Source organism: Olea europaea, chromosome 13 (assembly GCF_002742605.1).
Source record: "Olea europaea var. sylvestris chromosome 13, O_europaea_v1, whole genome shotgun sequence".
NCBI classification, from domain to species: domain Eukaryota; kingdom Viridiplantae; phylum Streptophyta; class Magnoliopsida; order Lamiales; family Oleaceae; genus Olea; species Olea europaea.
The window spans coordinates 22,185,304-22,197,017 of record NC_036249.1 but is presented as its reverse complement, the minus strand read 5'-3'; the positions used below and the strand labels follow the sequence as shown (position 1 = coordinate 22,197,017).

The 11,714-nt window shown below is 32.7% G+C and overlaps 1 protein-coding gene across 2 annotated transcripts; it reads right to left on the bottom strand.

The window, feature by feature from the left end:
• Positions 1 to 5,987: 5,987 nt before the first annotated feature.
• Positions 5,988 to 8,368, bottom strand: LOC111407884. 2 transcript variants are annotated; one of them, XM_023037580.1, is made up of 2 exons: positions 8,236 to 8,368; positions 5,988 to 6,860 (listed from the first exon to the last, which is right to left on the bottom strand). In XM_023037580.1, exon 2 carries the CDS (start codon positions 6,825 to 6,827, stop codon positions 6,135 to 6,137), a length of 693 nt encoding a protein of 230 aa, XP_022893348.1. In that variant the 5' UTR covers positions 6,828 to 6,860; positions 8,236 to 8,368; the 3' UTR covers positions 5,988 to 6,134. The 2 variants fall into 2 exon arrangements, with proteins under 2 accessions (XP_022893348.1, XP_022893349.1); XM_023037581.1 differs by lacking the exon at positions 8,236 to 8,368 and adding an exon at positions 8,072 to 8,194.
• Positions 8,369 to 11,714: the final 3,346 nt, after the last annotated feature.

Below are 11,714 nucleotides of genomic sequence, written 5' to 3'. Positions count from 1 at the left end.
CAATGACCAAATCTTCTTTTACTTGAAAAGAAAAAAGGTCAGCATAATTACTGATCTAATGCATAGTGATGCATATGGTCTCGTGTCAATTGATGTCAGGTAATGTTTATCTTATTTCATCAATGATCATGTACACTTGATGAAAACTCAAACGTGAAACTCTTGAAAAGTTCAAGGGATTCAAACTAGGAGTAGAGAAACAAATAGGTAAAGATACCCTCACATTAAGATTTGATCGAGTGAGAATATCTTAAAGATAAAATTTAGATTATCTAAGGGAGAATGAGATTCTCTTGCAGAGGACTCCTCCATATACATTGCAGCATAATGGTATATCTAAAATGAGGAATCGTTAATTTTTAGATATAATGTGATTAATAACAAGCCATGCAAATCTCCCAAAATTGTTTTGGGGTCATGCATTGATTGCAGTGTGCAACACACTAAATCATGTTACATCTAAGATGGTTAACAAAAATCCATACGAGTTATGGAAAGACAGTAGTCCCAATTTATCTCATATGATAGTTTAGGGTCATTACGCTTATTTGAAGTGCCTTAAATCGGATAAGTTGGACACTAAATCTAATAAATACGTGTTTGTGGGGATATTTAAAGCAGACATTTGAATATAAATTCTATTATCATGAAGAAAGTCTTCATCTCACGACATATCGTCTTCTTAGAGAAAATGTTTACTCTAGGGGAGGACAATGGGAGCAAAATAGAATTTGAAAGAGTTCAAGAGTCCACAAGTATAGTTAACCAAGTAGATAAATCCAAGTTTGATCTTATATCTGATATGGGACATACTCTTAATCAGGGAGTAGAGACTCCTAAGGACATGTCAGCTCTATGTGAATCTAGTAGGATCATTTGACCTTTAAAAAGGTGCGAATCCATGATTACTAATCATGTATTACTAATCCAGGATAATGAACCTACTAGTTGCAACAAAATAAAGTCAATTGTTGACTTAAAAGAGACAGCAAGAGGTCATGAAACTCGAAATGAACTCGACGTATGTGAACAAAGTTTGGACATTGGTCAAGCCTCCTTTTTGTAAATAGTTTACAAGGAAAAGGGCGATATGGATGGGAATATCCATATATACAAAGCAAGGCTAATAGCAAAGGTTAAGAGTTGACCTTGGTGAAACCTTTCTCCTATAGCCTTACTGAAGTCCATTCGAATTTTGCTTGCAACAGTTGCATATCGTGACTGTAGGTTAAGAGAAGTCTCTATGGAGCTGAAATCTTCAATTTGATGGAAAAGTCAAAGTGTTTGATTTTATTAAATTTGAAGACGAATTGTGTGTTTACAAGAAGATAGTGGGAGCATTGTCGTATTCTTAATATTATAGAAAACGACATCCCTATTTTTCAATCGTTGAAATAATGGTTGTTAAAGGATTCATTCATGAACGATATGGGAGAAGCAACTTGATCTATAGAGGTAAATCTAGAAGATTGATTAACTCATCCCAATTTACAAAGATGAAATCTTGAGAAAATTTCATATGGAGAAACTAATTTACTCTTAAGCGGTATGTTGGAAAGGTTCCAAACGTGAAGCAACCGTTGATTCAATAGTAAAAACCTAATACATGATTACTTCAGAAGTAGCAAAGAATTGCAATTTGGATCATGATGTTCATAAATGAACTTGGAGTAGTTCCTGATATTGTTGATCACATGCAATTGTATTGTGATAATAATAGAGTCATTGCGAAAGCGAATGAACTAAGGTCTCATCAGTGATCCAAACATGTATTAAGGTGGTATAATCTTATCAGAGAGATAATATATAGAAATGACGTAAAGAGAAGAACAAATTCTCATATTTAACAATATTGCAGATCCACTGACAAAGAGTTGTCGTAGCATAAACATGATCGTCATGTAGATTTATGATATTGGATACATAAGTGATTGGATCTAATGCAAGTGGGAGTTTGTAAGTATTATGCCCTAGGTCCAATCAACTTTGGACATAAATACTTTTGATATATAATTAATGCAATTTAATGACAGATCTATTATTTAATTAATAGACAATTAACTAAATAATAGAGTCCGTAGATTCAAATATTCGTAATTTGTTAATCACAAGGAGTTGTGATTGTGAGACACAAATTATATATGATTGAATCTTAAATCGTCCGTGGTCGTAAGTAATAAACGAGATACGGATATCGTTATTACAGATAGACCATCACGTGTGGCATTTCTTTTTTGTGAAGTAAATAGCTGATCTCACAAGCTAAAGTATGGTGACACTTAAATGAACACGTGGATGTTTTGTCATAGAACAAAACATTGGAGACCCTCCAAGAGATTCCACATGGATAACTATCTGAGTGTCAGTTGTTAATTTCTAACGTTCGGTAGTGGAATTGGTCCTTTGACTTGAGTTCGTCATGGTACCTTATATGAAGACAGTCATACTTTGGCGGTGTTGAATGTTGCTCTGCAAAGGGCCACTAATACGACATCGTTCGTGTACATTAAGAATCGTATGAAGATTGTGATTGACCAATAAAGGATTCGTCACTCTTAGATAGTAGGAGATTGTGATCTGCGTTTCATTCAATTAAGTCGATGATGAAATCCTTGGCCAAAGTGTACTCATAAGTCAAAAAGGAATTTTCGACTTATATTGACTTAATAGTGGAGTGAAAGATATGACCGATAATCGAGATTGACACACTTCCATATCTCGTAATTGATCGGATCATATTGACGAAAGGATTATAGTTTCACGGTAAATGAACGAGTTTTGTTTTCTCATACCACGTGACATTTTCTGTCACATATATTGCCCTAACACATTGTTAGATGTCATTATGGGACAGCGAGTGTGAATTGGTGATAAATTAAAATGGTGTTTTAATTTATCAATTTTGATTAGATCAAAATAATATTTCACGTCGTTAGGCATCGTGATCGGGAACCTGATGAGTCGCATACAAAAGAGAATTGGAAGATTACAATTTGTCAATTAATTAATTTAACAATCATTGGATAAATTAATTAATTTGTTTGGTTATTTATAGGCCCGAATTAATTAATTGGATTAATTAATTCACAGACCGGATTAATTAAATATTGGATCGGACCTGACCAGGCCCGTTTGGGTTTATATAAATACATGGCTAGGGTTTTCAATCCATATGTTTTTCTCATAATTATTCTTGCAAGCACAAGAAGAGAAAACCCTGGGTAGCTGCAATCTTGTTCTCTGTGTGGATTATCGTTGGAGGCTGGACAATTGGACAACTATGGGTAGCGAATCAAGATTGCTAGAACGAAAAAAATAGCAAAGAAGTTTGCAGATTTGAAAAGGTACAATCTTATCACAATTTCTATCTAAACACAAAGGCGATTCTTGGTGGGAATCGAAATCCGTTTTAATATTTCGCTGCGTATGTTAAGTAGATTCCCAACAGATTTTCCAACGAAGTTAGTTTTTGACATTATAGAATGTCTAAAAGAATTTGCAAGTGTCAAGGTATCATCTGAGGAACATTCAGAATGATGGAGGATCGAGGAGAACGAGCCAAGATCGCCATGCTAGTGTTGAGATTTGTGGTCCATCTTAATAAAGTCAACCTTGTTAAGAGCAGCGGCCCAAAATCTTTTTAAGTTGGTCAATATTTTGGTATTTTACCGATGTGGGATTATTTTCCCTTAACATGCCCCCGTAAGATGGTGGCTAATTTTTTGAGCAGACCATCTTGAAATTCGTGTGCTCATTTTTTAGATTTAATCGGATCGAATAGCTCGTTGGAGCATACTGGACTCTGATACCATGTTAAGAGTTGAGGTCAATCTTAATAAGGTCAACCTTGTTAAGAGGAGCGGCCCAAAATCTTTTTAAATTGGTCAATATTTTGGTATTTTACCGATATGGGATTATTTTCCCTTAACAGCTAGAGGGGGGGCCGCTAGAGCTCTTAGGCAAACTGATCACGGCATGCAGGTATTCTTGGATACCCGAAACTGCCCACCCACATGCTTACGGTGGCCGTCCAGGGCCCCAAGATGGCTACCTATATGTAATGGAACGGCCTTTCTTCAGTGAACGCAAGATGTTTTCTTCGATTTTTTTTTTTGGTTACCTCTCTTCACATATGTTACTGATCTATATTTATGAATAGCTGTGACTGGTGTTATACTGTAACTCTATATATAGAGCTTTATGTTTCATTTGGATATACATGAAAATCTTGCTTTCTTGCTCTTACATTTTCTTCTTTTATTATTCTTTAAGTTTTTGTTCTTAGTGCATAAATACCAACAAACATCTACTTTGATTCCAATGTATATTAGAGGCTCATTTGGAATACATGGACACTCATTCGTAAAGGACAAATAAAGTCTTAAGGAAAGCATTATCCCATGCTTTAGAATCTACTGTAGAGTTCTTGTTTCACGCAATTGTAAAGGAATTCCCTTCTCCAACATTATGAATATATAAGAGTGATGTACTAAATTTAAAGAAATATTTGTCTTCGATCTGAGAGTCTAATCATTTAGATGATGTACTTCAACAGGCAAATCTTAAATTCAAATCTTATTGTAGCCCATTCACGAAAACAGTGCGCTCATCAAGCCTTCAATGAAAATATGTATCTGCTTGCACAAGAGGGGTTCGTTGAAGACAAATTTGAACGAACAGCTTTTTTTAGTCCAAGCTTTCAAGTTTTTTTTAATTTGTCAAAGGTGAAAATTATAACCATTTCACACAAGTAGCAAAATAACGAAATTGACAGGAATAACATCACCAAATACGAACTTCAAAGTTATTTCTTGGGACGAAAAAACCACAAGCAACTTCGATGTCGAAATAATTGAAATTTAAATATCCCAAATTCGATCAGAACTCGAGAAAATTAAAATATATTGGCTAAGTCATAGATTGAAAGTAAAGAAACAACAATCTCTTGTCTTGTGCACATCCTATTCAACATTTTAAGGCTGAGGTCATTTTAAAACAGGAAAGTAATATGATACCAAAATTGTACAGCCGAATGCTTCAATCGAATGATTTGTCACCTTACATCTCCTGCTGGCTTTCATCGTTTTCCTTTGCATTCCCATCTCCCATGTCTTCTAAATCAAGAAAATAAATACTGAAAAGCCAAAACTATTTTACTCATTTCATAATATCATTGTGACCTCCAACTTAGTATATTATCTCATCTAAAAACTTAAACTGCCTGAAAATTACTGTTCATTATGTTATTGAGTATCACGTACCAAAAGTCCAATTTAAATTAAACATTTAGACATGAATTTGAACGAAGTAGTTGATTAAGTTTCGAGGAGTTAAAGATCATGAAAAATAATAAATTTTGTACTCAATCAAATGCACAAAAGTGTTAGTCAACCAACTTATCTAATTTGATAACTTTGATCTTATTAATACGTTGTTTTTGTCTCTGAAGCCTGCACTTGCAATTGCTTCAGATTTGCTCTAAAATACTGGGAAGTTTCTCTGATTCAAGTTACACAAAATCTTGAATTGGGTTATTCATCTAACTTAGGAGTTAGGACTCTCCATTAACTATTTATTCCTATATAAATAGCCCCAAGTTGCAGCAGATAGTCGGCCCATGTTTTAAGCGATTTTTGCGTTAAGAATGGATCATCCTACTCCAGCAAAAATATTATTCTTTTTCTGATTGTCTTCTGCATACTTCCATGAGTTTGCAGAAGGAAAATTCTGAAAGTACTTTTCCATAAAAGAGAGCAGTTTCAAAGGAAGAGAACTTCGGTTGTCTTCTGCATAGTTTTCATGAGTTTGCAGAAGGAAAATTCTGAAAGTACTTTTCCATAAAAAAGAGACCAGTTTCAAAGGAAGAGAACTTCGGTTGGTGGTTAGATGAGCCTAATCATCATTTTAATCATATAAGTCGGCAAACTTAACATTGAGGAAACAATTAAATTGTTTAGATTATATGGTCCATGTCAACTAGATTATAATAAAAATCTAACTCTTAACACGTCAAATTTCAATCCTTCGAATAAGCAAAAATACATAAATGAAGAAATCATCAAAGGGGAAAATAGGATTTTACATTTGAACACTTATTTTCTAAGAAGTGTCACTAGGAATCAACTGTACCAACTCTAAACTTGAGACTGTGTAACATCATTAAAATCCTGTGGAACCCCATTCTCATCATCAAATCCATGCACTCCATTTTCTGTTTCATGCTGCTGGTCACTTGTAACGTTTTCTCCTTCCACTTCTAGAGCAAATTCGTGTTCGTCTTTCTCCTTAGTTTCTGTACCACTAATGCCCCCACCATTTTCTATCTTTTTCACGTCTGTCTCTGATACTTTCTGACTGTCGGCCAAAGCACTTTGCAGAGAACTTTTATGATGTCCCTTGTACGAAGAGATCTCCTTTAGTCTTTCAAAATTTTTGCGATCATCTCTCTCATCAATCAGGGAACTTCCCTGTCTCTCGAGGTAAAAAATTTTGTTCTTAGCTTTCTCTCTCGGTATTTTAGTTAACTCATGAGCTCTAGCACTGGCTTCATTGTTTTCTGATTTGGTCATGAAATTTGCATTCACCGACTCTGGATCACCTCTACCAGTTAACCATCCAACATTTACTTTGCAGCCCAAAATGACAGCATCATGTTCTTCACCAAGCTTTCTTTGAGAGCTCCGAGCATAATGTTCTGTCTCATCATGAGAGCAATTAATCCAATACAGAAACCAGATGAAAATAGCTAAAATTAACGCATACTGAGAGCCACGCTTAACCTTTAATCCTCTTGGTCTTTGGTTTTGTCCCCCGAGGCGATAATTCATCACAGCTGCAACCCTCCTTTCAAATTTTGTTTCCTTGAAAACAAAATTAAACAATAAGTGTCCAACCAAGGATAATATAAAATCTGTATCAAGTGATTTCTCACAGGTAACCTCGCCCAGCATAAATGAGCATCTCCAAATTTGAATTCAATAGAAATATGTGTCATAAAGATAAGTTATATACACGAAATAGCTCGAGAAAATGAAAATAAAAAGTGTAAAATCCCAGAATGGAATCATTGCAGAAGAAAGTTATAACGATTGGGAACCGGAACAAGATTAAGCCTTTAAGCATGCAGATGAGTGAATAGAAAGTAAAACTGATAAGAATCAAGGGACGTTATACTCTAAGTAGTTTCTTTGAATTTCAAGCCTCGAAAAGAAAATTCCAATCAAGAGAATAGAAAACTTTCTTAACTTATTTTCCAACTAAATCATACTCTTTTCCTTGTCCGTTCTTATGGCATAACAAAAGGGTAATCCCAAAGCAAGAGGGAAGTATAAAACTTAGTGTTTCACCTTAAGCCAAAATAATACAGAATCGGCAACCTGGAGCCACTAAGCACTTCATATTGGATGAGCGCTTTAAAGTATTTATATAAATAAATAAATATTTCCTCCTTCTAAGAGCTTAAGCTTTTAAATGATTCAACACATTATAAGAGAATGCGAAGAACCTTAGTTCAAGCCTATTCCCCACCATTTATGAACAGTAAAAGTGTCACCTTTTGGTGAAGAAATGAATCCGGAACAGACGTGAGGAAGGGATAAAGACTGAAATTAAATAAATAAATGAGTTTCTTCTCAAATGATTCAAACTTTTAGACGAAGTGATTCAACGAAGGACTAATGAATTTGCTATAAGGGGAAAAATGATGAGTAACTTCTTAATCCCAAGCTTTCAAGTATTTAGATATGCTAAAGCAGCAAATTATACCCTTTGCATAAACTAACACAAATAACATCCCCAAATTCCAAACTTCAAAGCTCTTGATAAGGTAAAAGAAACCAAATAGCCTTGGTATTGATGTATCGAAAATTCAAAAATTCCAATCCCATCTGACTAGAAGTAATAACACAAAATTCCCATCCACTGCATATTCTATCAATCAATAACAGGAAAAGATTATGAAAGCAGAATTATATTAATGGATTCAACCAAATAATTTGGCTCCTTTAGTTCTTAAACATAACCAAACAAAAGAAATACTGAAAACCCAAATCTTTTTCGCTCATTTCATTACCTTATTAGCAACTCGAGACCATAATCAAAGCCAAAAATACTCTATCAGAATTCGCAAAATATATCATATGAAATTCAATTTAATTAAAAAAATGAAGCAAAAACAAAAAAAGTCAAAATCAGAATTTAGAGAGCGGATATAAAAACGAAAAGGGCAAAGTATACCTTGAATTTCCACAGTTGAATAATTCAGAGGCCCCTAAAGAATTTTCTGAAAATGTTTTAAGTTTGAAATTTCGAAAGAGAAGGTTGAAAACGAAAAATGGCAGTTCTTTTCTATACATTTCCCAAAGTACCCCTGTAAGAGAATTTTGGACTTTGGTAATGTGAGTAGTTTAACTGTAAATTAATTAGGCAATGTAGATGGTTTAGGCAGATAAGCAATTTTTTTTGGGAGTAATTATATTCACATCACAATTTTTATTTATTGCACCATATTTTAATCACAATTAATTTTTAATCCTTTCTCATTATAGAACTTATATCTTAGGTGGTACATTTTATATTTGATAATAATTTTATATTCAAAAGTCGTTGAAATAGTATAAAACAACTTATTTTTTCATCATATTTAAAAAAAAAAAAAATTAAGTGCAATTAAATTTAAGTATCAAATAATTACTACCATGAGCGAAGATTAAAAAAGTTTAAGTGCAATTAAAATATGATGTATCAGATAAAAACAGTGATAGCAATATAACAACATTTTTTTATGGGAAATTTGGCCATTTTGCCTAACTAAACAATGTATTTGATGAAATGGCCTTTGACCAATAATAAAAACAAATAAAAAATGTAAAATATTTTAGTTGGCAAAATGACAAAATTCTCCTTTAATTGTTAACTTAATGTCTTCCAATTTTTCTCATTTCATCCCGTCATTTTTCCTTCAAATTCATTTTAAAACCCTAATTTCCTTTTTTTTTTTTTTGAAAATAATATCTTCTTCCCCTATTCATCTTCTTCAATTTTAAATTCACAAAATTACATTCACCTATTTTCTTCTCTTCAATCACATTTGAACAAGAGTTTGGTTAGTATACATTTACATTGAAAGAAAAAGGAAAGATACTCTTAGAAATCTCATCTATGTTGTATTTTTATTATTAAATATAGTATTAAATAATATTTAGTTTGTATTATTTGCTTATTTAGTATGTTTTTTGTGTTATTTGCAACCATTGGATGTAATAACACTACAATTGCTATCTGAAATATAGAATAACACTCCAGCCGTTATCTGTAAAATAAAACGACACTACAGTCGTTATCTGCTGTAGTTTGATTTTTTCAATGAAATGATTCTAATAATGGACTCGCTAACATATATAACAGGAAAGATTGACTAGTTAGAAAGAACGATTGAAACGACATAATTTTGTTATTATTGAGATGGTAAAAATACAAGTTATCACATTTATATGTGTCGATTAAGTTAATAAAAATATTTATCAATTTTTGTACGTGTCTTGTACATATTACAATATAAATAAGTTCCAGTTATTATTTTTCAGGAAAAGAATGAACCGTGACTACTTATACTCATATTTATATATATAACAACACAAGTGTCGTTTTTATGTCTAGTAACAACATTTGTGTCATTCCGAAATTTTCACCAATATCCGATTTTTTCAACAAAACAACATTTAATAATGGACTCCTTAACATATGTAATATAGAAAGTTTGAAAATGTCATAAATAACATAAATGAGTTCCACTATTAGTTCTCGAGACATAAATAAGACGTAGCTGCTTTTACTCTATTAACACATATAGCCTTTGTTTGAGTCTTTGTTTGTTTTTTTTTTTTTTTATCAAAATGCATTCTTGAATAGTAATTTGATCACATTTTAACAACACGTACTTCAGTAAAATAATATTATACACAAACCCAAAAATTTTTCTTATTTTTAATCACACATTCTCCATTATAACACTATTACAAAATTTATTTTTTGAAAAAAAGGGGCTCAAACAACCCTATAATGACAAATTGGTCGTTTTCATATTAATAACAGCACTTGTGCTGTTCTGTTAATTTTTCCTACATTTTTGTTAATGTCTTTTAAGTTAAATATTTACGTTTTAATGATACATCTATCTCTAGTTTGTTGTTATTTCATGATAATAGCACATGTTACGTTATTAGAAATATAAGCCCCCGTTTGGCCCCCATTTTCTAGAAATGAAAATGGGTGAAATTGTGTTTTTTTTAAATGTGTGGTTGGAAAAAAAAAGGAAAAGTTTTCGATTTAAGTGTAATATTATTTTATGAAAGATTGTATGGTTGAAAATAGAAAAGATAAAAATGTAATGAAATTTAATGAGGGCCAAACGAGGGCTAAACATCCACAAAAATGATACAAGTGCCGTTACTGAACTTATAAGAGAAAGATGAGAACGATATAAGTGTGTTCATATTTGTTACAAAATTTCATGAGAACGGAGCAAACATCATTACTCAGATGAAAATGTTTATGATTCATTAGGGGGTCCAATATATGAAATCGTTGTATTGGAATAAAATCAAAATATAGGCAAAATCAATAGAACAACACAAGAGTCGTCACTGAAATGAAAACGATCCTTTATTCGTTCTATCTATAAATATGAGTCGAGAAATGTGCTCATTAATTGTTAGTCTAGCATCCCAATGATGTCATAACTGTCATTATGATTATAAATTTATTTGTCCATGATAACGACACTTGTGCCGTTACTAAGACGAGAACATCAGTTGTCTATAAGAATGACACTTGTATCATTATTGAGACGCAAACGTTTATGAGAATGGCACAACTATCACTATATTTGATTTATAAGTATTCATGAGAATGGCACAAGTGTCGTTACAGTATTTAAAAAGTCCCTAAGAACGGTATCAATGCCGTTATTGAGATGAAAAATTCTAAGAGAGCAACACAAGTGACATACATAAATATAAACTATATTATTACTATGAAAACTGCACAACTAAGGGTGCCCAATTATAAAGGTCGTTGCATTGAAAACAAATGAAAATAAAGGAGAAATCAATAGAACAGCTCAAGTGTCGTTACTAGTAATAAAACGGCACTTTTGCCATTCTGTCATGAATAAGAGTTTAAATAGTCGCGACCTTTTTGTGCCTCGAGAAATAATAAGTTGAACTCATTTAATCATTCTTCGTCACATGATCTACTTTTCTTGCGTACTTTAGAGATCTAGTGCTTGAGGGTGAAAGGCTATTAAGAATTACGCTTGTGTTGTTATTGAGATGAAAAGTTCTAAGAGAATGACACAAGTGTCGTTTTTTGACACAAGTGTCGTTTAGAGGATGAAAATGTCATTGAGAACGGTGCTTGTGCTGTTACTGAGTGAAAAGTTCTAAAAAAACGACACAAGTGTATTTATCGAAATATAATTTGTTCATGAGAACGACACAAGTGTCTTTACTGTAAAGAAAAAGACACTTGTGTCGTTCTGTCTATAAATATGAGTGTATGAAGTCATGACACATTCATCAGAACTGCACAAGTGTTGTTAAATGTGGCTTGTGTCGTTCTGTCTTTAAACACTAGTATAAGCTGCCACGACCCATCTTATCCTCGATAATCAATGATTTGAACCCATTTCATTTGCAAGATGGACAAATCGTGTA